General features: G+C 45.4%; 1 protein-coding gene across 1 annotated transcript in view; it reads right to left on the bottom strand.

Annotated features, from left to right (window-relative positions):
* Window positions 1-1,373: 1,373 nt before the first annotated feature.
* LOC141220402 (uncharacterized) overlaps window positions 1,374-25,413 on the bottom strand; it is a 121,456-nt gene continuing 97,416 nt past the window's right edge. The window contains exons 11-13 of the mRNA XM_073666328.1: window positions 8,883-8,980; window positions 8,643-8,760; window positions 1,374-4,417 (exon numbers count right to left, since the gene is read on the bottom strand). Coding sequence (XP_073522429.1) covers window positions 3,801-4,417; window positions 8,643-8,760; window positions 8,883-8,980 — 833 coding nt within the window. The 3' untranslated portion in view covers window positions 1,374-3,800. The remainder of the gene's footprint in view (window positions 4,418-8,642; window positions 8,761-8,882; window positions 8,981-25,413) is intronic.

The following is a 25,413-nucleotide window of genomic DNA, read 5'->3' as shown; positions in this document are numbered from 1 at the left end:
ATCAGGTATGTCAGTTCTCTGCTTAGTACTGTGTGCATTCATTGTTAAATTATATACCTTACAAAAATAATTTGGCACCTGGTACTTATTTATTTCAGCAGCAGTAACTTCTTTCCTTATATAGCCCCATAGACCATTGTGCGGCAGTGTATACTTCACCCCTAATATAGTTCTACAGAATATTGTGCGGAAGTATATACTATTTTTTCTGGCTCTGACATACTTGTTTATTCCACTTACTCAATTACGTAATTTTTGTGGGTTTGTAATATATCTTGTCTATTGCAACTGTTATATCTATTGTGTCATGTTCTTTTTATTAGGTTGCAATTACATTTTTATATGGTGGGTTCTCATGTGTTTGTAGCACCACTTTGACCATTTTCCAATAAAGGTCTTTTATATATATTTTGGTTTATGTCTCTTGTATATTGGACTGGACATTCGGTGGTTCTCCTTTTCTCCTGTGTTCTTAACCGAATGGTCTTCCATTTATTTTGGTCCACACAGTATATACAATCTACCAATTACTGCTGGGTTGTTCATATTGACCTATGTGTCTCTATGATATATTCCCTATTTCATGTGGATATTCCTAAGTGTACTCTTGGATTGGAACATGGTAGTATGCATCTTTTCTCATTAAGACATACCACAGAAGAGTCCGCATAATCACGCAGCTAATACACCACCACAACGGGGAGACTAATGGACGATTAACGAGAGGGCATCGCAAAAACAGCTGAGAAAAATGACCAAGGAAAAAATAGCGACATAAAGCCCATAAACATTACTTAGATGTAAAAAAATATATAAATCTTTATTGAATATATCTTAGTTAAAAGTCAATTAGATTACATAAGGAGTAGTAAACACCAATGACCATGTACAGAAAAGAGAACGGACATATCACACAGCCAGCCCTTATGGCCCGACAATATTATCGATGATTAAATAAATATGCTCCAATCCATAACATAATATTCCCATCCATCTAGGGTAGTTTATAAGTCATGATTCCGTATGCAGATAAAATATATAGCTACCTTGGGTACAGGAAGCCAGGAGCGTACCAACGGCTGGGTGGTGTACATCTACCCCAACGCGTGTTTCGGCGAACCTTCGTCAGGGGATATGTGTCAGTGTCAATGTGATCCCGTTTAAATGTGCCCACGCTAATCACCACGTGTGTAAAAAAACGGATGTCCATAGTCTGATCGATAGGTTTGAGGACCTTTGATGACGCATACCGCGTCATGATAGGTGGGGCGGCCCGCGGCGTCAGCATCACGTGGCACCGGCGTCACAGTCAGCTGACCGCGGCGCAGGTCCTCACGATGTAGCAACCTAGAAACAGAAGTTTTACAGCCGATTGTTTTGACTTCATCTTGAAGGGTTGATACACCAGAAATCTGTTCAGACCTCTCAAATTTACTATAGTTCTGAAAGTGCCATCCAGCTTCTTTATCAAGAAAAGAGGGGAATATAATGCCTTTCCTTATTCTTCTATGGGTACCTCCAAGAGGACCAAAAACTCTTGCCTCCAGGACTAACTATTGCTTGGAAGACCTTCGGAGAGGTGTCACCATGAAGGTTCGCAGGGGTGGAAGGATAGTCTGGAATTCCAATTTTAGGTCTGCTTCCACTATCCCTAGAATCCAGACATGGGATGATTTTTATTCGTACGCATGGAGGAAGAGGGAAAGCATTCCTCCTTCTGGGGTAATGACATCACTGGGAAGACTTCCTTCCCCCTGAAGGCGGCCCCCCAAACATGAAACCTTTTTTTTACTCTTCTGACTTCCTATTTTCCCTCATCCCTAGGAGGTCTTTTCCGGCTGTATCTTCTATTCCAAAAGGTACTCCTGTATTCTGGGATAGACAAACTGGGGAATCCTTTCTTTTTATCTCCAGCTTTGTCCAAGATGTCATCCAGAACTTGACCAAAAAGAAAGCCCCCATCACATGGGATTGAACACAGTTTGGTCTTTGACTGGACATCCCCAGGCCAACTTTTTACCCATAGCGCCCTACGAGTGGCCATAAAGAGGCCCGCTAAACTGGCTGCCAGCCTCACTGAGTCTGTTGAGGCATCTGCAATAAAAGCTGCTGCTCCCTGCATCAGCCAGGATCTTTTCCCTTGGGACATTATCCTTCGGTTGACCTTCTAGTTGTTGCAACCAGATAATCATAGATCTGGCTGTACAGGTCGCAGAGACCGCTGGCTTCAGGGCACCCACCGAGGACTCCCAGGTGTGTCTTAAGTAACCATCTGCCTTTCTATCCAGATGGTCTTTCAGAATACCCACATCCTCAAAAGGCAAGGTAGATTTTCTGGATGAATTGGCCACTGCTACGTCTAGCTTTGGGATCTTATTCCACGAGTCTTGTTTTGGCATCTTCTCTTAGAAGATGATGGTAGTGAACCCTTTCTCTTCGTTTTTCTCTCTTAATGAGAGCCTGAATCTTTTCATTAATTAGAAATATGCGCCTCTTTTTTTTTTGCTCTAATCCACAAAACATGAACTCTTGTATGGATTTGGGGGTCTTAGCATCCGAGATGCCCATGGTAGCTCTCACAGCCTTAATCAACCTATCTGCGACTTTTATAGGAAAGCATGGCCTACCCCCTGTATCGCCATTAAAGAATGAAAAGGAACAAGAATCCGATCCACATTCACCTTCCGACTTTATAGATTCATCTAAATCAGGTGATAATTTTTTGGACCCTTTCCTTCCCTTTCTATTCTTTTTTTATGAATAAGGGTCTCAAGGGAATTCTTAACTTGTGCCCTGATCACGGATCTCAAATCCATGAAGTTAGTGGATTCTTCACATGCGGTTTTCTGTATACAATCTGCACAGTCTTTTCTGCCACAAGTCAGGTAACTTATCCCTACAAAGGGTTCACTCCTTATTCTTTTGTACCACATTTCTTAAGCCGTTCCTAGTAATTAGAGACAAGAAAAAGGGACTTAATTACCATGGTGAAATTTCTCAAAGATCAGTCAGCATTCTGGAGTTTAATAAGGGTACCAGATTCAGAGGCTGGATCAAATCACACCATTATTCGTGTTTGGTGGTACTGTCACTTCTGCAACTCATGAGACTGCCATTGCTGCGTGAACTCTGATCCTGGCACTGACGTTCCTCCATATCACGTGGGGAAGGAGAGCCAGAGAAAACCCACTCTTTTGGCAGTCAGGCGTGATTTTAAAAGAGGGACCAGCCACAGCAACTCCCACACACCCTTGTGCATGCCTTCTCCAGACCCCCTAGAAGTTAAATCCAACACTTCAGGTCAGAAGTCTCCGGCATGCTCTTCATCAGGACGCACCAATCCCAGGGCGTCCTGCACATGCGCAAGCCTGGGACATTGTTGGAGCCAGCAAGCATCCAAAAGGACTTCGGCGCTCGCATCTACATGAGCCCTCAAGTGACCAGCGGTGGTGCTTCCAGGACCCGACACCGGCACTATAGACAAGGAGCCTTTCTTCCAGGCAAGGCCTGGGTAAGTTTCTCCTTTAACTTTCCTCTCCTGATCCTTCAGCTTCAGGTTCCCTCATGGACAGGAAACCAAAATGATGCAGGGTAGAGGTGCAGCCCTCTTATTCAGTACGCTTCCTGTCCTTATTGGGTGAATTCCCTCTCTCGTGTGGCGCTGGTCATGGGGAAAGGACAATTTTAGAAATTGTTCTGGTATTCAGTGAGATATTAATGACAATCTTACTTATCAAAAGGGGTGTACTCATTATTCTGAGCAATTTTATTAAAAATTTTAAAACACACAGTGTACATGATTACAGTTTCTTTCCTGTATGACTTCCCTCATGTCTAACAAGATACGATTTATTTACAAAAGATTTCCCACATAGTGAACATGAATACGGCTTCTCCCCAGTGTGACTTCTCTCGTGCATCACAAGACTTAATTTACCTGTGAAGGCCTTCCCACATTCCAAACATGAAAATGTCTTTTCTCCTGTGTGAATTCTCTCATGTATAACACATTTTGATTTCTCTGTAAAGCATTTCCCACATTCTGAACATGAATACGGCTTCTCTCCTGTGTGAATTCTCTGATGTATAACAAATTTTGTTTTATTTGTAAAGCATTTCCCACATTCTGAACAGGAGTATGGCTTTTCTCCTTTGTGTTTTCTTTGTGTCTGAGCTGAGCTTTTAGTAAGTTGCTTGTCACACTGAAATCTTGAATCCACTTTGCCCCCTGGACTTTTGGTAATAATGCGAGATTGCTCAGGAGATGATTCCTCATGATTAGGAGGATTATAAGAAGGTGAAGTGCTGTGAAGTCCAGGAGGTGCAGGAAGGGTGATGGGGTTTTCTCCATTAGAGTGCTCCCAGATATCTTCTTTTTTACAATTTAGTGATAAACCGTTATTCCCACAAGGATTTCCTATAAGGATGAAAGATAGAAAAAAAAAATCACATCTAATAATGAAGACCCTCGTCAGTGAAAGTACCGGTAATAAGGAGGACAACTACATGCCATCACATTAACACAATGGCGGGTAAAGTGAATGACACTTATAAACTGGTGACATTGGCACAAGTCAGGGGTGGCAGAGATTAGACAGAAAATAGACAGTTCTTAAAGGGAACCTGTCATCAGGATTTACCCCCTTAATGTACCACCAGTGCCATTTCACTCTCTCAAGCTTCCCATCATGCCCTCAGTGTAGAAAAGTGTCCTCTTATTCTTGTGTAATAAAGACTGATCAGGACGTTGTGTATATTATATGGGAACAATGAGGAATACTGTCACCATGTAACAATACATCGCTTATGGTTTATGGCCGCCAGGATTTGGTAACACAAAAATGTCTGAAAAGAAACAAAGTATTTATTGTAGAAAAGTCCTAAAAGAAAATGAAATAAATATATTGTTATTGGCTTGGATTAGTTGTATTACCGCAGTTACAGCGACCCTCCACCCCGGGACTGAACACTACACATTTCCCTTTACAGTCCCCTATGGGGTCCTCTGCCCTCCTCTGGCCCCTCAGATCGGTGGTCTCTTCCCCCGTCTTCCAGGATGGCCAGTGCAGTGGTATGGGGAGTGCAGTAATACGTCTACCCCACCCTCCCCTGCCTTTCCTGTGCTGTGACCTATGGGGCAGCGCCACATCCTATTAATCTCCCAGCAGTCTGCGGGGCGTCACCAGTTACAGATGTATTCTGCACCTGCTTTCATTGCTCCTGTTTGTCTTTGGTAACCTTGTCTGGCTTCCATAATACCCCGGGATGACTTTGGCCTCCATCTACAGGACCATTCTTAGGGTATGTGCACACGATGCAGAAATGAAGCAGAAAATTTCTGCATCATTTCTGCATCTCCCTGGCAGAAAAAACGCATGCAGATTGTGCATGCGTTTTTCCTGCAGAATACATGCGAATTCACATGCGTTTCCACATGCATTTCCGCATGTGGATTGACAAGCGCTTTCCAGGCGATTTTAGCATCACCTGGAAATTGCTTGTGACAACTAGGTCACACTATATAAATCCATACAAACAGCATGGATTTATATAGTGTGACTCGAGAGAGTGGTAAAAATAAAAAATAATGTATACTTTACCCTCCGATGGCCCCCGGTGTCCCGCTCAATCCGTTCTCCCTCGCCGGCAACTTTGAATTGAAAGACCTGCCGACGTCAGCGTCACGTGACCCGTCACATGACTCTGACGTCAGCGCAGGTCCTTCACTTCAAAGTGCCGGGAACCAAGCAAGAGCGGTGCGCGGGCCGACAGAAGGTAAGTATACATTTATTTTTTATTTTATTCTTGTTTTACAGCTTTTTTAATGGTACCTGTGTGCGGATGAGACGCTCCTCTCCTCCACACCCGGGTACCATCCGCACATTAGAATGCACCAATTACGCAAGTACAGATGCAGTCTTGCGGAATTGGCGCGTTCTAATGCAAGTCAATGGCGGCAAAAACGCCGCGTTGACGCAAAATTAATTGACATGCTGCGGATTTTTGAGCGCAGCGTTTACGTTGCGGAAAAATCCGCATCATGGGCACAGCTCATGCGGATTTCAATTGGGGAACATTGCTGCCCTTCTACCATGCGTTTTTAATGCGTTTCCGCGGCGTTTACGCAACTGCAAAAACGCCGCGGAAACGCATTAAAAACGCATCGTGTGAGCTCAGCCTTACTCGGCTTCCTGATTCTGACCTCGTCCCGCTTCTTGATTGTCTAGCACCTGCCATCTTTGGGTCAGATCTGACATGTCGACCTTCTTCTGCCAGCTCGCTCTACCAGCCAGCACTACTATGTGGATTAGCCCCGGTGTCTGTGCTGTAAGTCCAGATCACTGTACAGTGGTAAAAAGATGGAAGCCGGGAAACCTCTGGGACCGGCTGTATGGAGACTGTGTGTAAGCGCCTTATTATTAGGAACTGCCAGGTTTCCTCCATCGGTTCACCGTTACAGGAGGCAAATGGAGGACACAAGGAAGGGAGTCTATATATGATAACCGTATAGTCACTTCTCAGTCTCAGGGTGGACGGTCGTTTTATCACTCAACTTGTGCAGCTCATGAAGAGAGAAAAATTCTAAAAAATAACAGCAGAATAAAGATGATAAAGTAACAAGATGAGAAATACAACTCATCCCCCACAAAAAAGCTCCTCATACAGCGAGGTCAGTAATGAGAAATAAACCATCAAGAATGGAAGAAACAATCCAACAGAGGCCGGACAGACATCTGTCTGAGATGGTGAGTCCTGCATTGAGCAGGGGGCTGGATACGGGGACCCTGGAGGTGGTCCCCTCCAACCAGAACATTCTAGGATTGTAAGTTGTTTGGTCATTTTATCTGTAAATCATTTCCCCCATTATCGGCCTTACAGATACATTATTTTATTGATTTTTAATTTATTTTTTTTTTACTTTCTCGTCCTCTCATTTCCGGAGTCATAATGTTATTGGTCACTAAGCTGTGCAGTTCTCCTGCTATTCACCCTATAAATGTAAGAAAATACTGACAACTGGGCGTTACCATTGTTCCCCTACATTGTCCAATCAGAGCTGAGTGTCAGAAGTGTGGGGACACATGTATGGAGAACGGTGACACCCGGTTATCATGTCATTCATAAATGTCGGAGGAACGGCCGGGAATCTGAGCAGCAGTTTCTTTCTTTGGTAACAATTCTTGTCGGAAAAAGAATTTCATCCAATTTATTGGTAAAAAAAAAAAACTTAAAACTTTCGGAACCTGGATGAGGACGTCTTCTTACCTTCTTTTGGTAATTTATGTATTTTACTGTTGGAAAGAGAATTATTTATTCACGTTAGAGGCTCAGATGGGGGGACGATTCCTAGACGACATCTTGTTTGTCTGGAGAGACCGAGAGTGAAGATTCTTCTAAAGGGACGTTCCCAAAATCACAATGTGCTCTTATAATAAAGTACACCCTGGTTATTGTGAATATAACCCCTGTATAACATGTGGCCTGTCCTGCACATATCACCCCCTGAGTATGCCCCCCAGGATCTATATACCCAGCAGTTGAAATTGTAACCAATACATACCGAGGAGCCACATGTTATATACTGGGGGGTGGGACAGGGCTGGATGTTATACACCGGGGGGACAACAGGGCCTGAAGGAGAAGCCAGACTGCAGTGATTAATGCGTGTGGCCCAATACTATTCTCCATATAGTGAATCTCTCCATATTACAAGATTCACCATAAATGAGACGCTGACAGGGGATATAATCCGTGCATGGTGAAGGGCGCCCCCTCTGGGTAGTATTTAGTCTCCATGTTTATATGTTGATTGAACCAGGTCTCAAAACCCAACATGATGTCAGATAACGACAACTCTAGATGCGGCCATCGCAGCTGTTTGTAGATACGAGCTCCTAATCCCTTTTATGATGAAGCAATTCTCCACCCGGCACAGAGGACTAAACATCTGTCATGTACTGTCACCTACCTGGTGTCCTCCGCTTGTCTCCGACTGAGACCGGTGTTCTGGTCCTCCTACATCCAAGATGGCCTCCATCGTGGCAGAGGGACGACAGCCGTATGTCTGACCCACACCTCCATAGCACGGCACTTACTGACTTACCATAGGGGTCTTCATGCCACCGGGCGGCCGGCCTGGATGAGAAGGGACCAGAACGCCGGCCTCAGTGTAGGAGGCAGTGGGAGGCAAACAGAGGCGACAGGTAGAACGACTCTACATGTGACATGTGTCGTCACTCGTCAGCACCAGGCAGAGGCTGCTACATCCCCGAGATCCATAGGATGGGGAGATTCATAACCTGGAGCACAAGCTCAGTCATTTATATGGCAGCACGGACTTGTGGAAGAAAAATATGGACGTAAAGGATGGAAGGAATATTATAGAAGGTGAAGGAAAACTAATATGTGCTTCCTAAATCATTAAGAAGAGGTGTGAAGGCGGCCCCGGTATTCATCGGACCACAGCCGGACTCTACAGGAGCAGCCGCGCCATCATCGGACGCTTCTGCTGTGATGTGGACAGCGGATAAAGCTTCACTGCACCAGAGACTCCACACGATATCACACGCCGGTCATCATCATCATCATCATCATTACACGTCGGTCATCATCATCATCACACGCCGGTCATTATTACATACCTGTGAAAACATCTACCGGAATCTCCTCCTTCCCGTCACTCACACACGGCTGATCCCCCCTCGTCATCGCTTCTTCTTCTGTCTCGTCCTCCTCTTTATTCTTAGTCGGATCTTCCTCCTGATATATCAGATGTAACAATCAGCACAATACAAGAAACCACCAAAATCTGTGACATCCATGACCTCGATCAGAAATGTCCCCCCATTTACAGATCCGGTACAGGGCTCAGCACCGTCTACCTGATGACTCTCCGGGATGTTGTGATTCTCCTCTGGACAGTCCTGGGGATACAGAGGACGGAGACATCTCTCTGGTGGATTTCTCCTCCTGAATCCATCTGTAGGAAACACACAGTAACAGAATAGATTGTGTCATGTGTGACAAAGTTACTGGTAAAGTGATAGAGGGAAGATATATTTCACGGAGGCTATTAGCTTCTGTGAATTGAAACCATGAAATTTGCTCCAACATGTTATTTGCTTAAAGAGGTTAAACTTCCATGTTAAAAGGGAGTGTTTTTTGTGAATGATCATTGTGAAGGGTGGGAGGTCATTCACCATATCTCCATCTCAGAGTGTGGTCTTTGGTTTAAATACAAGTCCTACTGAGGCATTCAGTGTTCAGTGTCTGGAGAAGCTAGCTCCAGAGAGGATCTTGTGTTTGTTTTTCCTGAACCAAGTGGAGTTGCTGAACTCTCAGCAGGTGGATCCCTGCTATCACAAAGACTGTGCTTTTGTGTTACCATTTTGCTTTGTTTTCCTCTTTTGGCCAAAGGGCCGTGATTTCTTTTATGGACTCAGTGTTGGTTTATGCTGCATTTTAATAAACCAACCAGAAGTTTTTAAAGAAACAGTGTACCTGTGTCTACCTCCGTGTGAGCGATCTACCACATGTTATGATGAAATCATGGGAGTAGTAGTAGGTGACCACAGAACAGACATGACAGTCTCCCCTCCTCACCCTGCTGATCGGCCCATATTGCGGTCGCCTCTTCTGCTCCATGTATAACCTCAACCTTAATATCAATCAGATCTTCACCCTAAAAAGAACAATGTAAGATGAGCTCAGGTCCCATCACTTCATGGTCAGATGTTGTGGGGACTTCAGTGTCATCTACCTGATGATCCTCCGGGATGCTGTGATTCTCCTCTGGACAGTCCTGGGGATACAGAGGACGGGGAAATCTCTCTGGTGGATTTCTCCTCCTGGATCCACCTGTGGAGACACAGAGACTGAATACATGACCTGCCGTGTATCGGTCTATATATGAGACTCGTCTCTCAGAACCAGTAATTCTATGTTTATTAGTGATTAAAAACACATTTATTTGATCATTTAAAATATAGATAAAAAAAATATATATATATAAATAGTAAGTCATTCGGGGTAGGAGTCACATAAACAGAGCCACAGGGGTACTTAAATCCTCATGCCCTCAAAACAACGGTATATATAAAGTTTAACAGAGCAGTATCAAACAGCAGATGGAAAGTAGTATGATATCAAAAAGTTAGTAATAAATGACACATAACCATCTACAAAAAACTGCCTGTAAACAGTGGGCGTTCAGAGCCGCACGCTAATCCCCATTGCTTACATGGGTAAGCCCCATCTGATTTGAATATGATTGCATTTTCAATATACCAGATCCTTAGATGGAGGGTGGTTTTACCTGTTAACCCACTGTTTACAGGCAGTTTTTTGTAGATATTCCTGAACAGTAGGATGATTGTCTTGCGAGTACGATGCGACTTCTCTCACCTGTCTCGCATCTGTATGACATCCGTATCAAACGCGTTTATAACATCAGCTTTTACAGACGGTCATTCTCTGACATTTCAGGCTAATTTTCTAACTAATAGAAATGAGTCAGTGAGATATATCATCAGTGCAGGGCGTGTGGAGCTGCTGTACATGGATTTAGCTAATAATTAAAGAATTTAAAGTAAAAAAAGCAAAGGGGGAAAGCGGACAGCTGATGCTTATAGTCTGGGAAGCGGGTAATAAACATTAATATACATAGATCTTCCCAGGGGATTAATATTAACATCTGCGTAAAAAAACTTCCATTTTTAATAACCAGAAAAGGCCGAGAGACGTCATCACATCCACCGGAGCCAACAAGAGTCTCCTCTCACCTGGTGATGTCAGAGGCCGGAGCTCCTCCATCATCACCTCCTGGTACCGATCCTGGTGTCCTTCTAGATACTCCCACTCCTCCATGGAGAGATAGACAGCGACGTCCTGACACCTTATAGGAACCTGACAACGACACCGTCATCACCCAGAATCCTCCAGTGCTGTCCTGTATAATGTCCCAGCAGTCACCTCTCCGCTCATCACCCAGAATCCTCCAGTGCCATCCTGTATAATGTCCCTGCAGTCACCTCTCCGCTCACCACCCAGAATCCTCCAGTGCTGTCCTGTATAATGTCCCAGCAATCACCTCTCGGGTCATCACCCAGAATCCTCCAGTGCTGTCCTGTATAATGTCCCAGCAGTCACCTCTCCGCTCATCACCCAGCATCCTCCAGTGCTGTCCCGTATAATGTCCCAGCAGTCACCTCTCCGGTCATCACCCAGAATCCTCCAGTGCTGTCCTGTATAATGTCCCAGCAGTCACCTCTCCGCTCATCACCCAGAATCCTCCAGTGCTGTCCTGTATAATGTCCCAGCAGTCACCTCTCCGGTCATTACCCAGAATCCTCCAGTGCTCTCCTATATAATGTCCCAGCAGTCACCTCTCCGGTCATCACCCAGAATCCTCCAGTGCTGTCCTGTATAATGTCCCAGCAGTCACCTCACCGGTCATCACCCAGAATCCTCCAGTGCTGTCCTGTATAATGTCCCAGCAGTCACCTCTCCGGTCATCACCCAGAATCCGCCAGTGCTGTCCTGTATAATGTCCCAGCAGTCACCTCTCCGGTCATCACCCAGAATCCTCCAGTGCTGTCCTGTATAATGTCCCAGCAGTCATCCCTCTGGTCATCACCCAGAATCCTCCAGTGCTGTCCTGTATAATGTCCCGGCAGTCACCTCTCCAGTCATCACCCAGAATCCTCCAGTGCTGTCCTGTATAATGTCCCAGCAGTCACCTCTCCGGTCATCACCCAGAATCCTCCAGTGCTGTCCTGTATAATGTCCCAGCAGTCACCTCTCCGGTCATCACCCAGAATCCTCCAGTGCTGTCCTGTATAATGTCCCAGCAGTCACCTCTCCGCTCAGCAGCTCAATCATCTTGTTGCTGAGCTCTAGGATCTTCTTCCTCTTCCTCTCATGTATCGGGGGGTGCGGGGGAGGCTCTGTGATGGGGCCCGGGCTCCGCCCTCCTGACTCCTGGAGATGGATGATGGGAGTCACCCCCTCCCCCGGTGTCTTCCTCACTATTGTGTAATCCTGTGTATGGAGAAAAAGTGGTAAAACACAAAACCCCAGAGACATAATGAAATAGTTGTGGCTTTCTAACCCAAAACCTAATTACAGGTTCCTATTAACACTTTCACCCACGAGACTGTTTTCACCTTTCTGATTAGGACAATTTTTTCAATTCTTATTAGTTTGACTTTAATTTTGATCAGAATTACACAGTGACTCTATTTGGGCCATGTGTGAACACGCTCTTACATGCTGCATGTACACTCATTTATATTCCAGTTCATTTCTTTAGTTTTTTTTCAGTTAAAGGGGTCCTCCCATCTCCAAGATCCCATCCCAATATGTAGTAGGTGTAATAATAATAATAATAATATTAGCAAATACCTTCAATTAGAAATGTAGTATAGTATTTTTGGTTCGCTAGCTCTCTTACCCCATGTGCAGAGCATCGCAGGACCTCAGGTATCCATGGTTATGACCACTAGCAGCTAGCCAACTAACTGTGATTTTATCAGTGGACGTAACCATGGATACCTAAGGTCCTGCGATGCTCTGCACATGAGGTAAGTGGCGAATCAAAAATACTATACTACATTTCTAATTAGAGGCATTTGCTAATATCACTATTATTACACCTACTACATATTGGGATAGGATCTTGGAGATGGGAGTACCCCTTTAAGTGTGCACAAGTGTGGTAATCTCATGTGGTGTATGGCAGGGGGCTGCACTCCTCGCAGTATACAATGTATCTCGCTGTGGACAGTTTTCTGTCAGGAGAAGAGTCCTCTCGTCTCAAATTAAACTCCACAATATAATATTTTTCCAGTAAATGCCTCCAGGTAGAGGGTGATGATGGTGGTAGTAGTCTGTGCACCCGAGCCCCAGTCATAAAGAAGCCTAAAGAACTTAAACAGAAGTCCCTTTACTGGGGATAATGGGTCAAATTCTTAGGCTGTGTGCCCACGATGCGTTTTTGAAGCGTTTCTGCAGCAGCAAAAACACTGAAGAAACGCTTTAAAAACGCTTGGTAGAAGGTCCGCCATGTCCCCCAATGATAATCCGCGTGTGCTGTGCACATGCTGCTCAAATTTCCACTTCCGTTTTTTCATGGTGAAAAAAACGCAGCACCACCAATTATTTTGCAGAAGCGCTGCGTTTTGGCCGCCATTGACTTGCATTGGAACGCTTCAAATCTGCAAATATGTAAAACTACTTGCAGAATTAAAGCGCATTTGCTGCGATTTTGGAACACAAGACTGCAGCAAATGGGAAGTGACCTCATGCGGGGGCGTTCCAGCCATCCCATAAATCCAGGAAGACGAGAATCCCATACCATTCCTGTCTTCCTGGATCATGGCTGAGCACCTGGGGTGGTACAAGATGGACCTGAATGTCCCGGTCATGATTGGTGTCTGCGGGTGTCTGCACTGGAAACCTGCGCAGTGTCAGCGGTGTCTGCAGTTGTCAGCAGGTGTCTACGTGAGCTCTGTGCGGTGTCTGCGGTTGTCAGCGGGTGTCTGCGTGCAGGCAGACATAGGTCTATGTGACACTACTACTCCCATCGGCCTATGTCTGTCCCCCGTCCACTAGTGGCAGCAGGATCAGCTCGATGGGAGCAGTAGTTCCCATCAGCCTGATCCTGCTGTTAAAATTGCCCTAATGTGTCCGTAAAACTGCCCCATATGTTATTTTTGGCCCCCATAGGTTTATATTTTTGCCCCTATATATTTTTTATTTTTTGTATGCCCCCATATTTTTTTTTTTTGGCAACCTATTTTTTTTAAAATTAATTTAAAGTCCCCATTTTTTTTTTGTTTGGTCCCCAATTAATTTTAAAAATACATTTCATTGGTGGCCAGTGGTTGCCTAAAGAAATTTAGTTTATACATTACCTGTTCCCGCCGATCGCCACCTAAAATAAAGTAAAAAATAAAAAAAAAAACACCTATACTCACCTATACACCTAATTCCCCGAAGCCCTCGATCTCCTGTAATAAAATATAAAATAAAAAAAACACAATTTTATCCTTACCTCTCCGTAGTAATCCACGAGTGTCCCATGAAGATCTCCAGTTTAGAGAAGCTACATAAAATGTGACCGCTCTAAACAGCTGCCGCCGCTACAATGACGAGGCCGTAAAGCAGCCCCGTCATTGTATAAGCGAGTTCACCGGAGTTCAGGCAGCGCTGCTACGGTGACCTCCTTTACGGCTCCGCTGACCGTGAGAAATTCCCACGGTACAGCAGGGCCGTAAGGGGGGTCACCGGAGCTGCGCTGACTGAATGCACTCCGGTGACCTCAGTCAGTGCCTCACACTGCCGGGAGCGGACGTGTTCCCGGCAGTGTAAGCTTACAGCAGCCATGACAGCTGTCACATCTCCAGATGTGACAGCTGTGCATGGGAGATCATCGCAGGAACATGGACAGGTAATTATTTTTTTTAAGTAAATTAATAATTAAATAAAATTGTGTGTTTTATTTCAAATAAATACTTATTTTCTGGGTGTAGTGTGTGTTTTTTCTTTTTAACTCTTTGTAGGTTAGTAATGGGGGTGTCTTATAGACGCCCCTCATTACTAACCTGGGCTTTATGGCAGCTGGCGCTGACATGAACCCCACTACTATTAACCCCTGCCACCGCACGAGGGCAGCGTGGAAGAGCGAGGTTAAGCGTCAGATTTGGCGCACAAATATGATGCGCCAAATCTGGGGCGGCTGAGGGCTGATATTATAGCCTGGGAGGGGGGCTATAACCTTGGCCCCTTTCTAGGCTATTAATATCAGGTCGCAGCTGTCCGCCTAGCCTTTGCTGGCTCCAATTTATAGGGGGACACTGTCATTTTTTTTTTCGGGTCCCCCTGTAGAATGGACAGTAAAGGCTAAGCTAACTGCTGCGGCCTGATATTAATAGCAAGGGAAGGGGCCATGATCCTTGGCTACTTCCCAGACTATATCAGCCCTCAGCTGTCTGCTTTCCCTCTGCTGGTTATTAAAAATACACGTGAACCCACCCATTTATTTTTTTTTTAAATACATTGAAATGTAAGATTATTGTACAGCGTATGCGTGACCAAGCATACACTGAAATGGGTCTGTGTGTGTTTCCGGTATGTGTGGAAAAAGTCATCACCATTCGTACCGGAGATTCTGACGTGTGAAAGAGCCGTAATTGGATACTGGGTGAGGAGTGTGTGTGTGTGTGTGGGGGGGGGGTGCCCATGTATACACACACGTACATATCTGCATTGAGTATGTATGTGTATATATATATTTTTTTAGATTAATTACAGGGGCTGCAGTTCTTGTGGCATCCTGAATACTTCCAAAATGGTGAATAGGGGTTTGACTAGGAAATTACATTATTGGCCTTTTTTTTTTCCCACTAACTTTATTTGGCTTCAAAAACGCTTAAAAAACGTTTACAAAATGCATCAAAAAACGCATCAAAAAAGCGTCAGAAACGCATCAAAAACGCACATAGAATCCGCATGCATTTTTCTGACAAGGAGATGCAGAAATGGTCAGGAAAATTTCTGCTTCATTTCTGCATCGTGGGCACATAGCCTTATTCACAAGCGGTAGGGAGCTGAGGTACAGGATGACACTCATGGTTGAATATTGTTGTGCACCTGCAGACAGGCAGATCCTGGAAACCTCTGGTTTCATCAGATCTGAATATTTCTTCCTCAGCGCTGTGCTCTGTTTCTGCCCTGAGGTAATTCTTCCTAATATGAAGACTATCAGCTCCCCTTATTGTGTCTGTCCCCTTTTTAAGCGCAGCAGTCAGGGAGAAGGTAGGTAACTCCTTCACCTACAAAATGGCTTCCTCTTCTCAAAATGTCTGACCACCAACTGCCTCTTCAATCCTTAAGTACCTCACAGGATTTAACTCCTCCCACTCCCATGTGACTGTTAGAGCTGCAGTCATTGGCTGACTGCCCAGAGGCGTTTTTCCAGAAGCTTCTGCATATTAAACAGAGCTGGGTCACATGATCAAGCCTGTTAGAGGAAGATTAACCCTTTTTGTGCTGCCTGTCAGCAGGTCTCACCATTTATATAAAATGCACAGTTTACACAAAAAAACACAGCATTTATATGAAACACACTATATATCTGGTATCCCATAGGGATAGGATCTTGGAGATGGGAATACCCCTTTAATTCTTCTGAATATTAAGTTATAACATTAATATTAACCCCCTTTTACCCCCGAGGGTGGTTTGCACGTTAATGACCAGGCCAATTTTTACAATTCTGACCACTGTCACTTTATGAGGTAATTACTCTGGAGCTTCAACGGATCCCCCTGATTCTGAGATTGTTTTTTCGTGACACATTGTTCTTCATGATTGTGGTAACTTTTCTTCGATATCACTTGCGTTTATTTGTGAAAAAAATGGAAATTTGGCGAAAATTTGGAAAATTTAGCAATTTTCAAAATTTGAATTTTTATGCCCTTAAATCAGAGAGATACAGTACAGACCAAAAGTTTGGACACACCTTCTCATTTAAAGATTTTTCTGTATTTTCATGACTATGAAAATTGTACATTCACACTGAATGCATCAAAACTATGAATTAACACATGTGGAATTATATACTTAACAAAAAAGTGTGAAACAACTGAAAATATGTCTTATATTCTAGGTTCTTCAAAGTAGCCACCTTTTGCTTTGATGACTGCTTTGCACACTCTTGGCATTCTCTTGATGAGCTTCAAGAGGTAGTCACCGGAAATGGTTTTCACTTTACAGGTGTTCCCTGTCAGGTTTAATAAGTGGGAATTCTTGCCTTATAAATGGGGATGGTACCATCAGTTGTGTTGTGCAGAAGTCAGATGGATACACAGCTGATAGTCCTACTGAATAGACTGTTAGAATTTGTATTATGGCAAGAAAAAAGCAGCTAAGTAAATAAAAACGAGTGGCCACCATTACTTTAAGAAATGAAGGTCAGTCAGTTTGAAAAATTGGGCAAACTTTGAAAGAGTCCCCAAGTGCAGTTGCAAAAACCATAAAGCGCTACAAAGAAACAGCCTCACATGAGGACCGCCCCAGGAAAGGAAGACCAAGAGTCACCTCTGCTTCTGAGGATAAGTTTATCCGAGTCACCAGCCTCAGAAATGGCAGGTTAACAGCAGCTCAGATTAGAGACCAGGTCAATGCCACACAGAGTTCTAGCAGCAGACACATCTCTACAACAACTGTTAAGAGGAGACTTTGTGCAGCAGGCCTTCATGGTAAAATAGCTGCTAGGAAACCACTGCTAAGGACAGGCAACAAGCAGAAGAGACTTGCTTGGGCTAAAGAACACAAGGAATGGACATTAGACCAGTGGAAATCTGTGCTTTGGTCTGATGAGTCCAAATTTGAGATCTTTGGTTCAAACCACCATGTCTTTGTGCGACGCAGAAAATGTGAACGGATGGACTCTACATGCCTGGTTCCCACCGTGAAGCATGGAGGAGGAGGTGTGATGGTGTGTGGGCGCTTTGCTGGTGACACTGTTGGGGATTTATTGAAAATTGAAGGCATACTGAACCAGCATGGCTACCACAGCATCTTGCAGCGGCATGCTATTCCATCCGGTTTGCGTTTAGTTGGACCATCATTTAGTTTTCAACAGGACAATGACCCCAAACACACCTCCAGGCTGTGTAAGGGCTATTTGACCAAGAAGGAGAGTGATGGGGTGCTACGCCAGATGACCTGGCCTCCACAGTCACCAGACCTAAACCCAATCGAGATGGTTTGGGGTGAGCTGGACCGCAGAGTGAAGGCAAAAGGGCCAACAAGTGCTAAGCATCTCTGGGAACTCCTTCAAGATTGTTGGAAGACCATTTCCGGTGACTACCTCTTGAAGCTCATCAAGGGAATGCCAAGAGTGTGCGAAGCAGTCATCAAAGCAAAAGGTGGCTACTTTGAAGAACCTAGAATATAAGACATATTTTCAGTTGTTTCACACTTTTTTGTTAAGTATATAATTCCACATGTGTTAATTCATAGTTTTGATGCCTTCAGTGTGAATGTACAATTTTCATAGTCATGAAAATACAGAATAATCTCTAAATGAGGTGTGTCCAAACTTTTGGTCTGTACTGTATGTCACACAAAATAGTTAATAAATAACATTTCCCACATGTCTACTTTACATCAGCACAATTTTGGAACCAAAATTTTTTTTGGTTAGGGAGCTATAAGGGTTAAAAGTTGACCAGCGATTTCTCATTTTTACAACAAAATCATTTTTTTAGGGACCACATCACATTTGAAGTCACTTTGAGGGGTCTTTATGACAGAAAATACCCAAAAGTGACACCATTCTAAAAACTGCACCCCTCAAGGTGCTCAAAACCACATTCAAGAACTTTATTAACCCTTCAGGTGCTTCACAGGAAATTTTGGAATGTGGAAGAAAAAAATTAACATTTAACTTTTTCACAAAAATGTTACTTTAGACCCAATTTTTTTTTTCCGCAGGGGTAACAGGAAAAAATGGACCCAAAAATTTGTTGTGCAATTTCCCCTGAGCACGCAGATACCCCATATGTGAGGAAAAACCACTGTTTGGGCGCACAACAGGGCTCGGAAGGGAAGGAGCGCCATTTGACTTTTTGAATGTAAAATTTGCTTGAATAATTAGCGATGCCATGTTGCGTTTGGAGAGCCCCTGATGTGCCTAAACAGTGGAAACCCCCCACAAGTGACCCCATTTTGGAAACTACACCCCTCAAGGATTTTATTAAGGTGTATAGTGAACATTTTGAACCCAGAGGTACGACATAGAATTTGATAATATTAGGTCATCATATTGAATAAGTTGTCATTAGTGCTCGCTACATGATTTTGCATGAGGTACTCGGGTATGCACCATGTATCGCGGGTGCTCGGGACCCCGCTCGCATGTTTCATGGTTACTAGACACCCAAAAAAAACCATGCGGGGATCGCTTGTGCATGGCAGGCAATCCCCGCGAGTTTTTTTTGGCCACAATGCATATGGGGCGGAGACTCGAGCACCCGCGATACTCAATGCATACCCGAGCACCCGATGCAAAGTCAAGTAGCGAGCACTTGCGCTCCACACTAGTCGCCATATCGTCATCTTTTTTTTTTTTACTTTTGAAAAAAATCTCAACCCCATCACAACCCTAACCCCAAACCCAGCCCTAACCCTAGCCCAACCCTAACCCTAGAGTTTATTTTTTACGCCGTTCCTCGTGCGGTATAAGTGATTAGACGACTTTATTCTTCGGGTCGGTGCGATTACAGTGATACCAGAATCATATGGGGTTTTTATGATTGACAGCTGTCACACACTAAAAGACGCATTTTTTTAAAAAAAATATATAGTTATTGCATCGCCATATTTTGAGAGCTATAATTTTTCCATATTTTGGCTTGTTTTTTGCGGGACGAGTTGACGTTTTTATTGGTGCCATTTTCAGGCACGTGACATTTTTTGATCACTTTCTATTCCAATTTTTGGGAGGCAGAATAAACAAAAAACAGAACTTCCAGAATTTTTTTAATGTTTTTTTTCTATGCTGTTCCGCGTGTGGTAAAATTGATAAGGCAGCTTTATTCTTCGGGTCAGTACGTTTACAGCGGTACCAATAATTTTTCTATGTTTTGGCGCTTTTATACAATAAAAGCTATTTTATAGAAAACAATTTTTTTTAGCATCGCTTTATTCTGAGAGCTATAATTTTTTTATTTTTAAGCTGATGGAGCTGGATGGCGGCTTGTTTTTTTGCGGGACAAGATGGTGTTTTCAGCGGTACCATATTTATTTACATTCGCCTTTTTTATCGCGTATTATTACATTTTTTGTTTGGCGCTATGGTGATAAAGCATTGTTATTTGCTTTGCTTTTTTTACCGTGTTCACTGAAGGGGTTAACTAGTGGGACAGTTTTATAGATCGGGTCGTTCTGGACACAGCGATACCAAAAGTGTTCTTTATTTATTTTTATGTAAATATGTGTATTTAATTAATCATTTTTCCTTTCTTTGTTGTTGTTTACCTTGTCTCTGGACGGGACATCAACTTTTCCTGCCCGGATCGCTGATCTAATACTCTGGATTGCTTGCATCAGGTGCTGCATGTACGGTGAATGTCATCAAGAGGTTAAATGGAATCTGTCACCAAGTTATTGCCACTGACTGACAGCTTTCTGCCTATGCACAGTGTACAGAGAGCGGCCAATCAGGGCTGTGGGTGACGCTATACAGAGCTCAGAGCACTACTAGAGCTACAGCAGAAAAAACAGGGATTTCATCAGAACTGCAGCGAGCAGCCCAGTAAGCGACCGATCGCTGGAATCAGGGTCTCTGCCCCCACATCATGCTGCTCTCAGATCAGATAGATGTCGGACTTGTTACATAACACAATAAAGCTGATAGAAATGTAGAGGAGTTACCTCTCCGCTCAGCAGGGAGATGATCTCCAGGGTGAAGTGTAATAATCTTCTGGTGGTCTCGTCCTCGTCCATCCTCGGAGTCATTCAGGAGAAGGAGGGATGAGCACTGGATCACCTGGAGGGATCTCGTCCTGCCGGCTGATAACAGAGAGCAAGAGCTGCACACAACCAGGACGGAGCTGCTGCACTGAGAGCGGGAGGACCTGTGGTGACATCACCGCCATGTGATCAGGGGGCGGAGCTCAGGAGAAAAGTGGTGAAGGACCTGTGATAATGATGACGTCACCACAGCTCCTCCCCCTCAGTGCAGCAGACGCTTCATACTTATTCTGGATCTCTGTTCTCTCTGTTATCAGCCATTATACAGAGACCTGCGCCCAGGAGACATTATATACAGAGCAGAGAACATTCCCCGCAGATTATATTCCTGGAGACAGAACAGGATCTGTGTGACGTCAGCACTGAGGGGATTCCAGGGGGAGACCAGAGGCCGAGAGACCGGATCCATCAGTGGTCGGAGCCTTAGTTACAGGATCCATCGGTCGTGGTCGGTGACTTCTTGTAGATGTGATCGGAGCCTTAGTTACAGGATCCATCGGTCGTGGTCGGTGACGTCTTGTAGATGTGATTGGAGCCTTAGTTACAGGATCCATCGCTCGTGGTCGGTGACGTCTTGTAGATGTGATCGGAGCCTTAGTTACAGGATCCATCGCTCGTGGTCAGTGACGTCTTGTAGATGTGATCGGAGCCTTAGTTACAGGATCCATCGCTCGTGCTCGGTGACGTCTTGTAGATGTGATCGGAGCCTTAGTGACAGGATCCATCGCTCGTGGTTGCTGACGTCTTGTAGATGTGATCGGAGCCTTAGTTACAGGATCCATCGGTCGTGGTTGGTGACGTCTTGTAGATGTGATCGGAGCCTTAGTTACAGGATCCATCGGTCGTGGTCGGTGACGTCTTTTAGATGTGATCGGAGCCTTAGTTACAGGATCCATCGGTCGTGGTCGGTGTCGTCTTGTAGATGTGATCGGAGCTTTAGTTACAGGATCCATCGGTCGTGGTCGGTGACGTCTTGTAGATGTGATCAGAGCCTTAGTTACAAGATCCATCGGTCGTGGTCGGTGACTTCTTGTAGATGTGATCGGAGTCTTAGTTACAGGATCCATCGGTCGTGGTCGGTGACGTCTTGTAGATGTGATCGGAGCCTTAGTTACAGGATCCATCGCTCGTGGTCGGTGACGTCTTGTAGATGTGATCGGAGCCTTAGTGACAGGATCCATCGCTCGTGGTTGCTGACGTCTTGTAGATGTGATCGGAGCCTTAGTTACAGGATCCATCGGTCGTGGTTGGTGACGTCTTGTAGATGTGATCGGAGCCTTAGTTACAGGATCCATCGGTCGTGGTCGGTGACGTCTTTTAGATGTGATCGGAGCCTTAGTTACAGGATCCATCGGTCGTGGTCGGTGTCGTCTTGTAGATGTGATCGGAGCTTTAGTTACAGGATCCATCGGTCGTGGTCGGTGTCGTCTTGTAGATGTGATCGGAGCCTTAGTTACAGGATCCATCGGTCGTGGTTGGTGACGTCTTGTAGATGTGATCGGAGCCTTAGTTACAGGATCCATCGCTCGTGGTCGGTGACGTCTTGTAGATGTGATTGGAGCCTTAGTTACAGGATCCATTGCTCGTGGTCGGTGACGTCTTGTAGATGTGATCGGAGCTTTAGTTACAGGATCCATCGGTCGTGGTCGGTGACGTCTTGTAGATGTGATCGGAGCCTTAGTTACAGGATCCATCGGTCGTGGTCGGTGACGTCTTGTAGATGTGATCGGAGCTTTAGTTGCGGGATCCATCGGTTGTGGTCGGTGATGTCTTGTAGATGTGATCGGAGCCTTAGTTACAGGATCCATCGCTCGTGGTCGGTGACGTCTTGTAGATGTGATCGGAGCCTTAGTTACAGGATCCATCGGTCGTGGTCAGTGACGTCTGGTAGATGTGATCGGAGCCTTAGTTACAGGATCCGTCGGTCGTGGTCGGTGACGTCTTGTAGATGTGATCGGAGCCTTAGTTACAGGATCCATCGCTCGTGGTCGGTGACGTCTTGTAGATGTGATCGGAGCCTTAGTTACAGGATCCATCGCTCGTGGTCGGTGACGTCTTGTAGATGTGATCGGAGCCTTAGTTACAGGATCCATCGGTCGTGGTCGGTCATGTCTTGTAGATGTGATCGGAGCCTTAGTTACAGGATCCGTCGGTCGTGGTCGGTGACATCTTGTAGATGTGATCGGAGCCTTAGTTAAAGGATCCATCGGTCGTGGACGTCTTGTAGATGTGATCGGATCTTTAGTTACAGGATCCATCGGTCGTGGTCGGTGACGTCTTGTAGATGTGATCGGAGCCTTAGTTACAGGATCCATCGGTCGTGGTTGGCGACATCTTGTAGATGTGATTGGAGCCTTAGTTACAGGATCCATCGGTCGTGGTCGGTGACGTCTTATAGATGTGATCGGAGCCTTAGTTACAGGATCCATCGGTCGTGGTTGTTGACGTCTTGTAGATGTGATCAGAGCCTTAGTTACAGGATCCGTCGGTCGTGGTGGATGACGTCTTGTAGATGTGATCGGAGCCTTAGTTACAGGATCTGTCGGTCGTGGTCGGTGACGTCTTGTAGATGTGATCGGAGCCTTAGTTACAGGATCCGTCGGTCGTGGTCGGTGACATCTTGTAGATGTGATCGGAGCCTTAGTTACTGGATCCATCGGTCGTGGTCGGTGACGTCTTGTAGATGTGATCGGAGCCTTAGTTACAGGATCCATCGGTCGTGGTTGGCGACATCTTGTAGATGTGATCGGAGCCTTAGTTACAGGATCCGTCGGTCGTGGTCGGTGACATCTTGTAGATGTGATCGGAGCCTTAGTTAAAGGATCCATCGGTCGTGGACGTCTTGTAGATGTGATCGGATCTTTAGTTACAGGATCCATCGGTCGTGGTCGGTGACGTCTTGTAGATGTGATCGGAGCCTTAGTTACAGGATCCATCGGTCGTGGTTGGCGACATCTTGTAGATGTGATTGGAGCCTTAGTTACAGGATCCATCGGTCGTGGTCGGTGACGTCTTATAGATGTGATCGGAGCCTTAGTTACAGGATCCATCGGTCGTGGTTGTTGACGTCTTGTAGATGTGATCAGAGCCTTAGTTACAGGATCCGTCGGTCGTGGTGGATGACGTCTTGTAGATGTGATCGGAGCCTTAGTTACAGGATCTGTCGGTCGTGGTCGGTGACGTCTTGTAGATGTGATCGGAGCCTTAGTTACAGGATCCGTCGGTCGTGGTCGGTGACATCTTGTAGATGTGATCGGAGCCTTAGTTACTGGATCCATCGGTCGTGGTCGGTGACGTCTTGTAGATGTGATCGGAGCCTTAGTTACAGGATCCATCGGTCGTGGTTGGCGACATCTTGTAGATGTGATTGGAGCCTTAGTTACAGGATCCATCGGTCATGGTCGGTGACGTCTTATAGATGTGATCGGAGCCTTAGTTACAGGATCCATCGGTCGTGGTTGTTGACGTCTTGTAGATGTGATCAGAGCCTTAGTTACAGGATCCGTCGGTTGTGGTGGATGACGTCTTGTAGATGTGATCGGAGCCTTAGTTACAGGATCTGTCGGTCGTGGTCGGTGACGCCTTGTAGATGTGATCGGAGCCTTAGTTACAGGATCCGTCGGTCGTGGTCGGTGACATCTTGTAGATGTGATCGGAGCCTTAGTTACAGGATCCATCGGTCGTGGTCGGTGACGTCTTGTAGATGTGATCGGATTGGAGCCTTAGTTACTGGATCCATCGGTCGTGGTCGGTGACGTCTTGTAGATGTGATCGGAGCCTTAGTTACAGGATCCATCGGTCGTGGTCAGTGACGTCTTGTAAATGTGATCAGAGCCTTAGTTACAGGATCCATCGGTTGTGGTCGGTGACGTCTTGTAGATGTGATCGGAGCCTTAGTTACAGGATCCATCGGTCGTGGTCGGTGACGTCTTGTAGATGTGATCGGAGCCTTAGTTACAGGATCAATCAGTCGTGGTCGGTGTCGTCTTGTAGATGTGATCGAAGCCTTAGTTACAGGATCCATCAGTCGTGGTTGGTGATGTCTTGTAGATGTGATCGGGGCCTTAGTTACAGGATGCATCGGTCGTGGTTGGTGTCGTCTTGTAGATGTGACCGAAGCCTTAGTTACAGGATCCATCGGTTGTGGTTGGTGTCATCTTGTAGATGTGATCGGAGCCTTAGTTGCATGATCCGTCGGTTGTGGTTGGTGTCATCTTGTAGATGTGATTGGAGCCTTAGTTACAGGATCCATCGGATGTGATCGGAGCCTTAGGTACAGGGTCCATCGGTCGTGGTTGGTGACGTCTTGTAGATGTGATCAGAGCCTTAGTTACAGGATCCATCAGTGGTTGGTGACGTCTTGTAGATGTGATCGGAGCCTTAGTTACAGGATGCATCGTTCGTGGTCGGTGACGTCTTGTAGATGTGATTGGAGCCTTAGTTACAGGATCCATCGGTCGTGGTTGGTGACGTCTTGTAGATGTGATCGGAGCGTTTGTTACAGGATCCATCGGTCGTGGTCAGTGACGTCTTATAGATGTGATCGGAGCCTTAGTTACAGGATCCATCGGTCGTGGTTGGTGATGTCTTGTAGATGTGAACGGGGCCTTAGTTACAGGATCCATCGGTCGTGGTCGGTGACGTCTTGTAGATGTGATCGGAGCATTAGTTACAGGATCCATCGGTCGTGGTCGGTGACGTCTTGTAGATGTGATCGGAGCCTTAGTTACAGGATCCATCGGTCGTGGTTGGTGTCGTTTTGTAGATGTGATCGGAGCCTTAGTTACAGGATCCATCGGTCGTGGTCGGTGACGTCTTGTAGATGTGATCGGAGCCTTAGTTACAGGATCCATCTTTCATGGTTGGTGACGT

The sequence above is a fragment of the Phyllobates terribilis genome, unplaced genomic scaffold (assembly GCF_046119375.1).
Source record: "Phyllobates terribilis strain yellow unplaced genomic scaffold, ASM4611937v1 Scaffold_291__1_contigs__length_2406647, whole genome shotgun sequence".
Lineage (NCBI taxonomy): Eukaryota > Metazoa > Chordata > Amphibia > Anura > Dendrobatidae > Phyllobates > Phyllobates terribilis.
The sequence above is the reverse complement of the archived record's forward strand: the minus strand, read 5'-3'. Positions and strand labels throughout refer to the sequence as shown.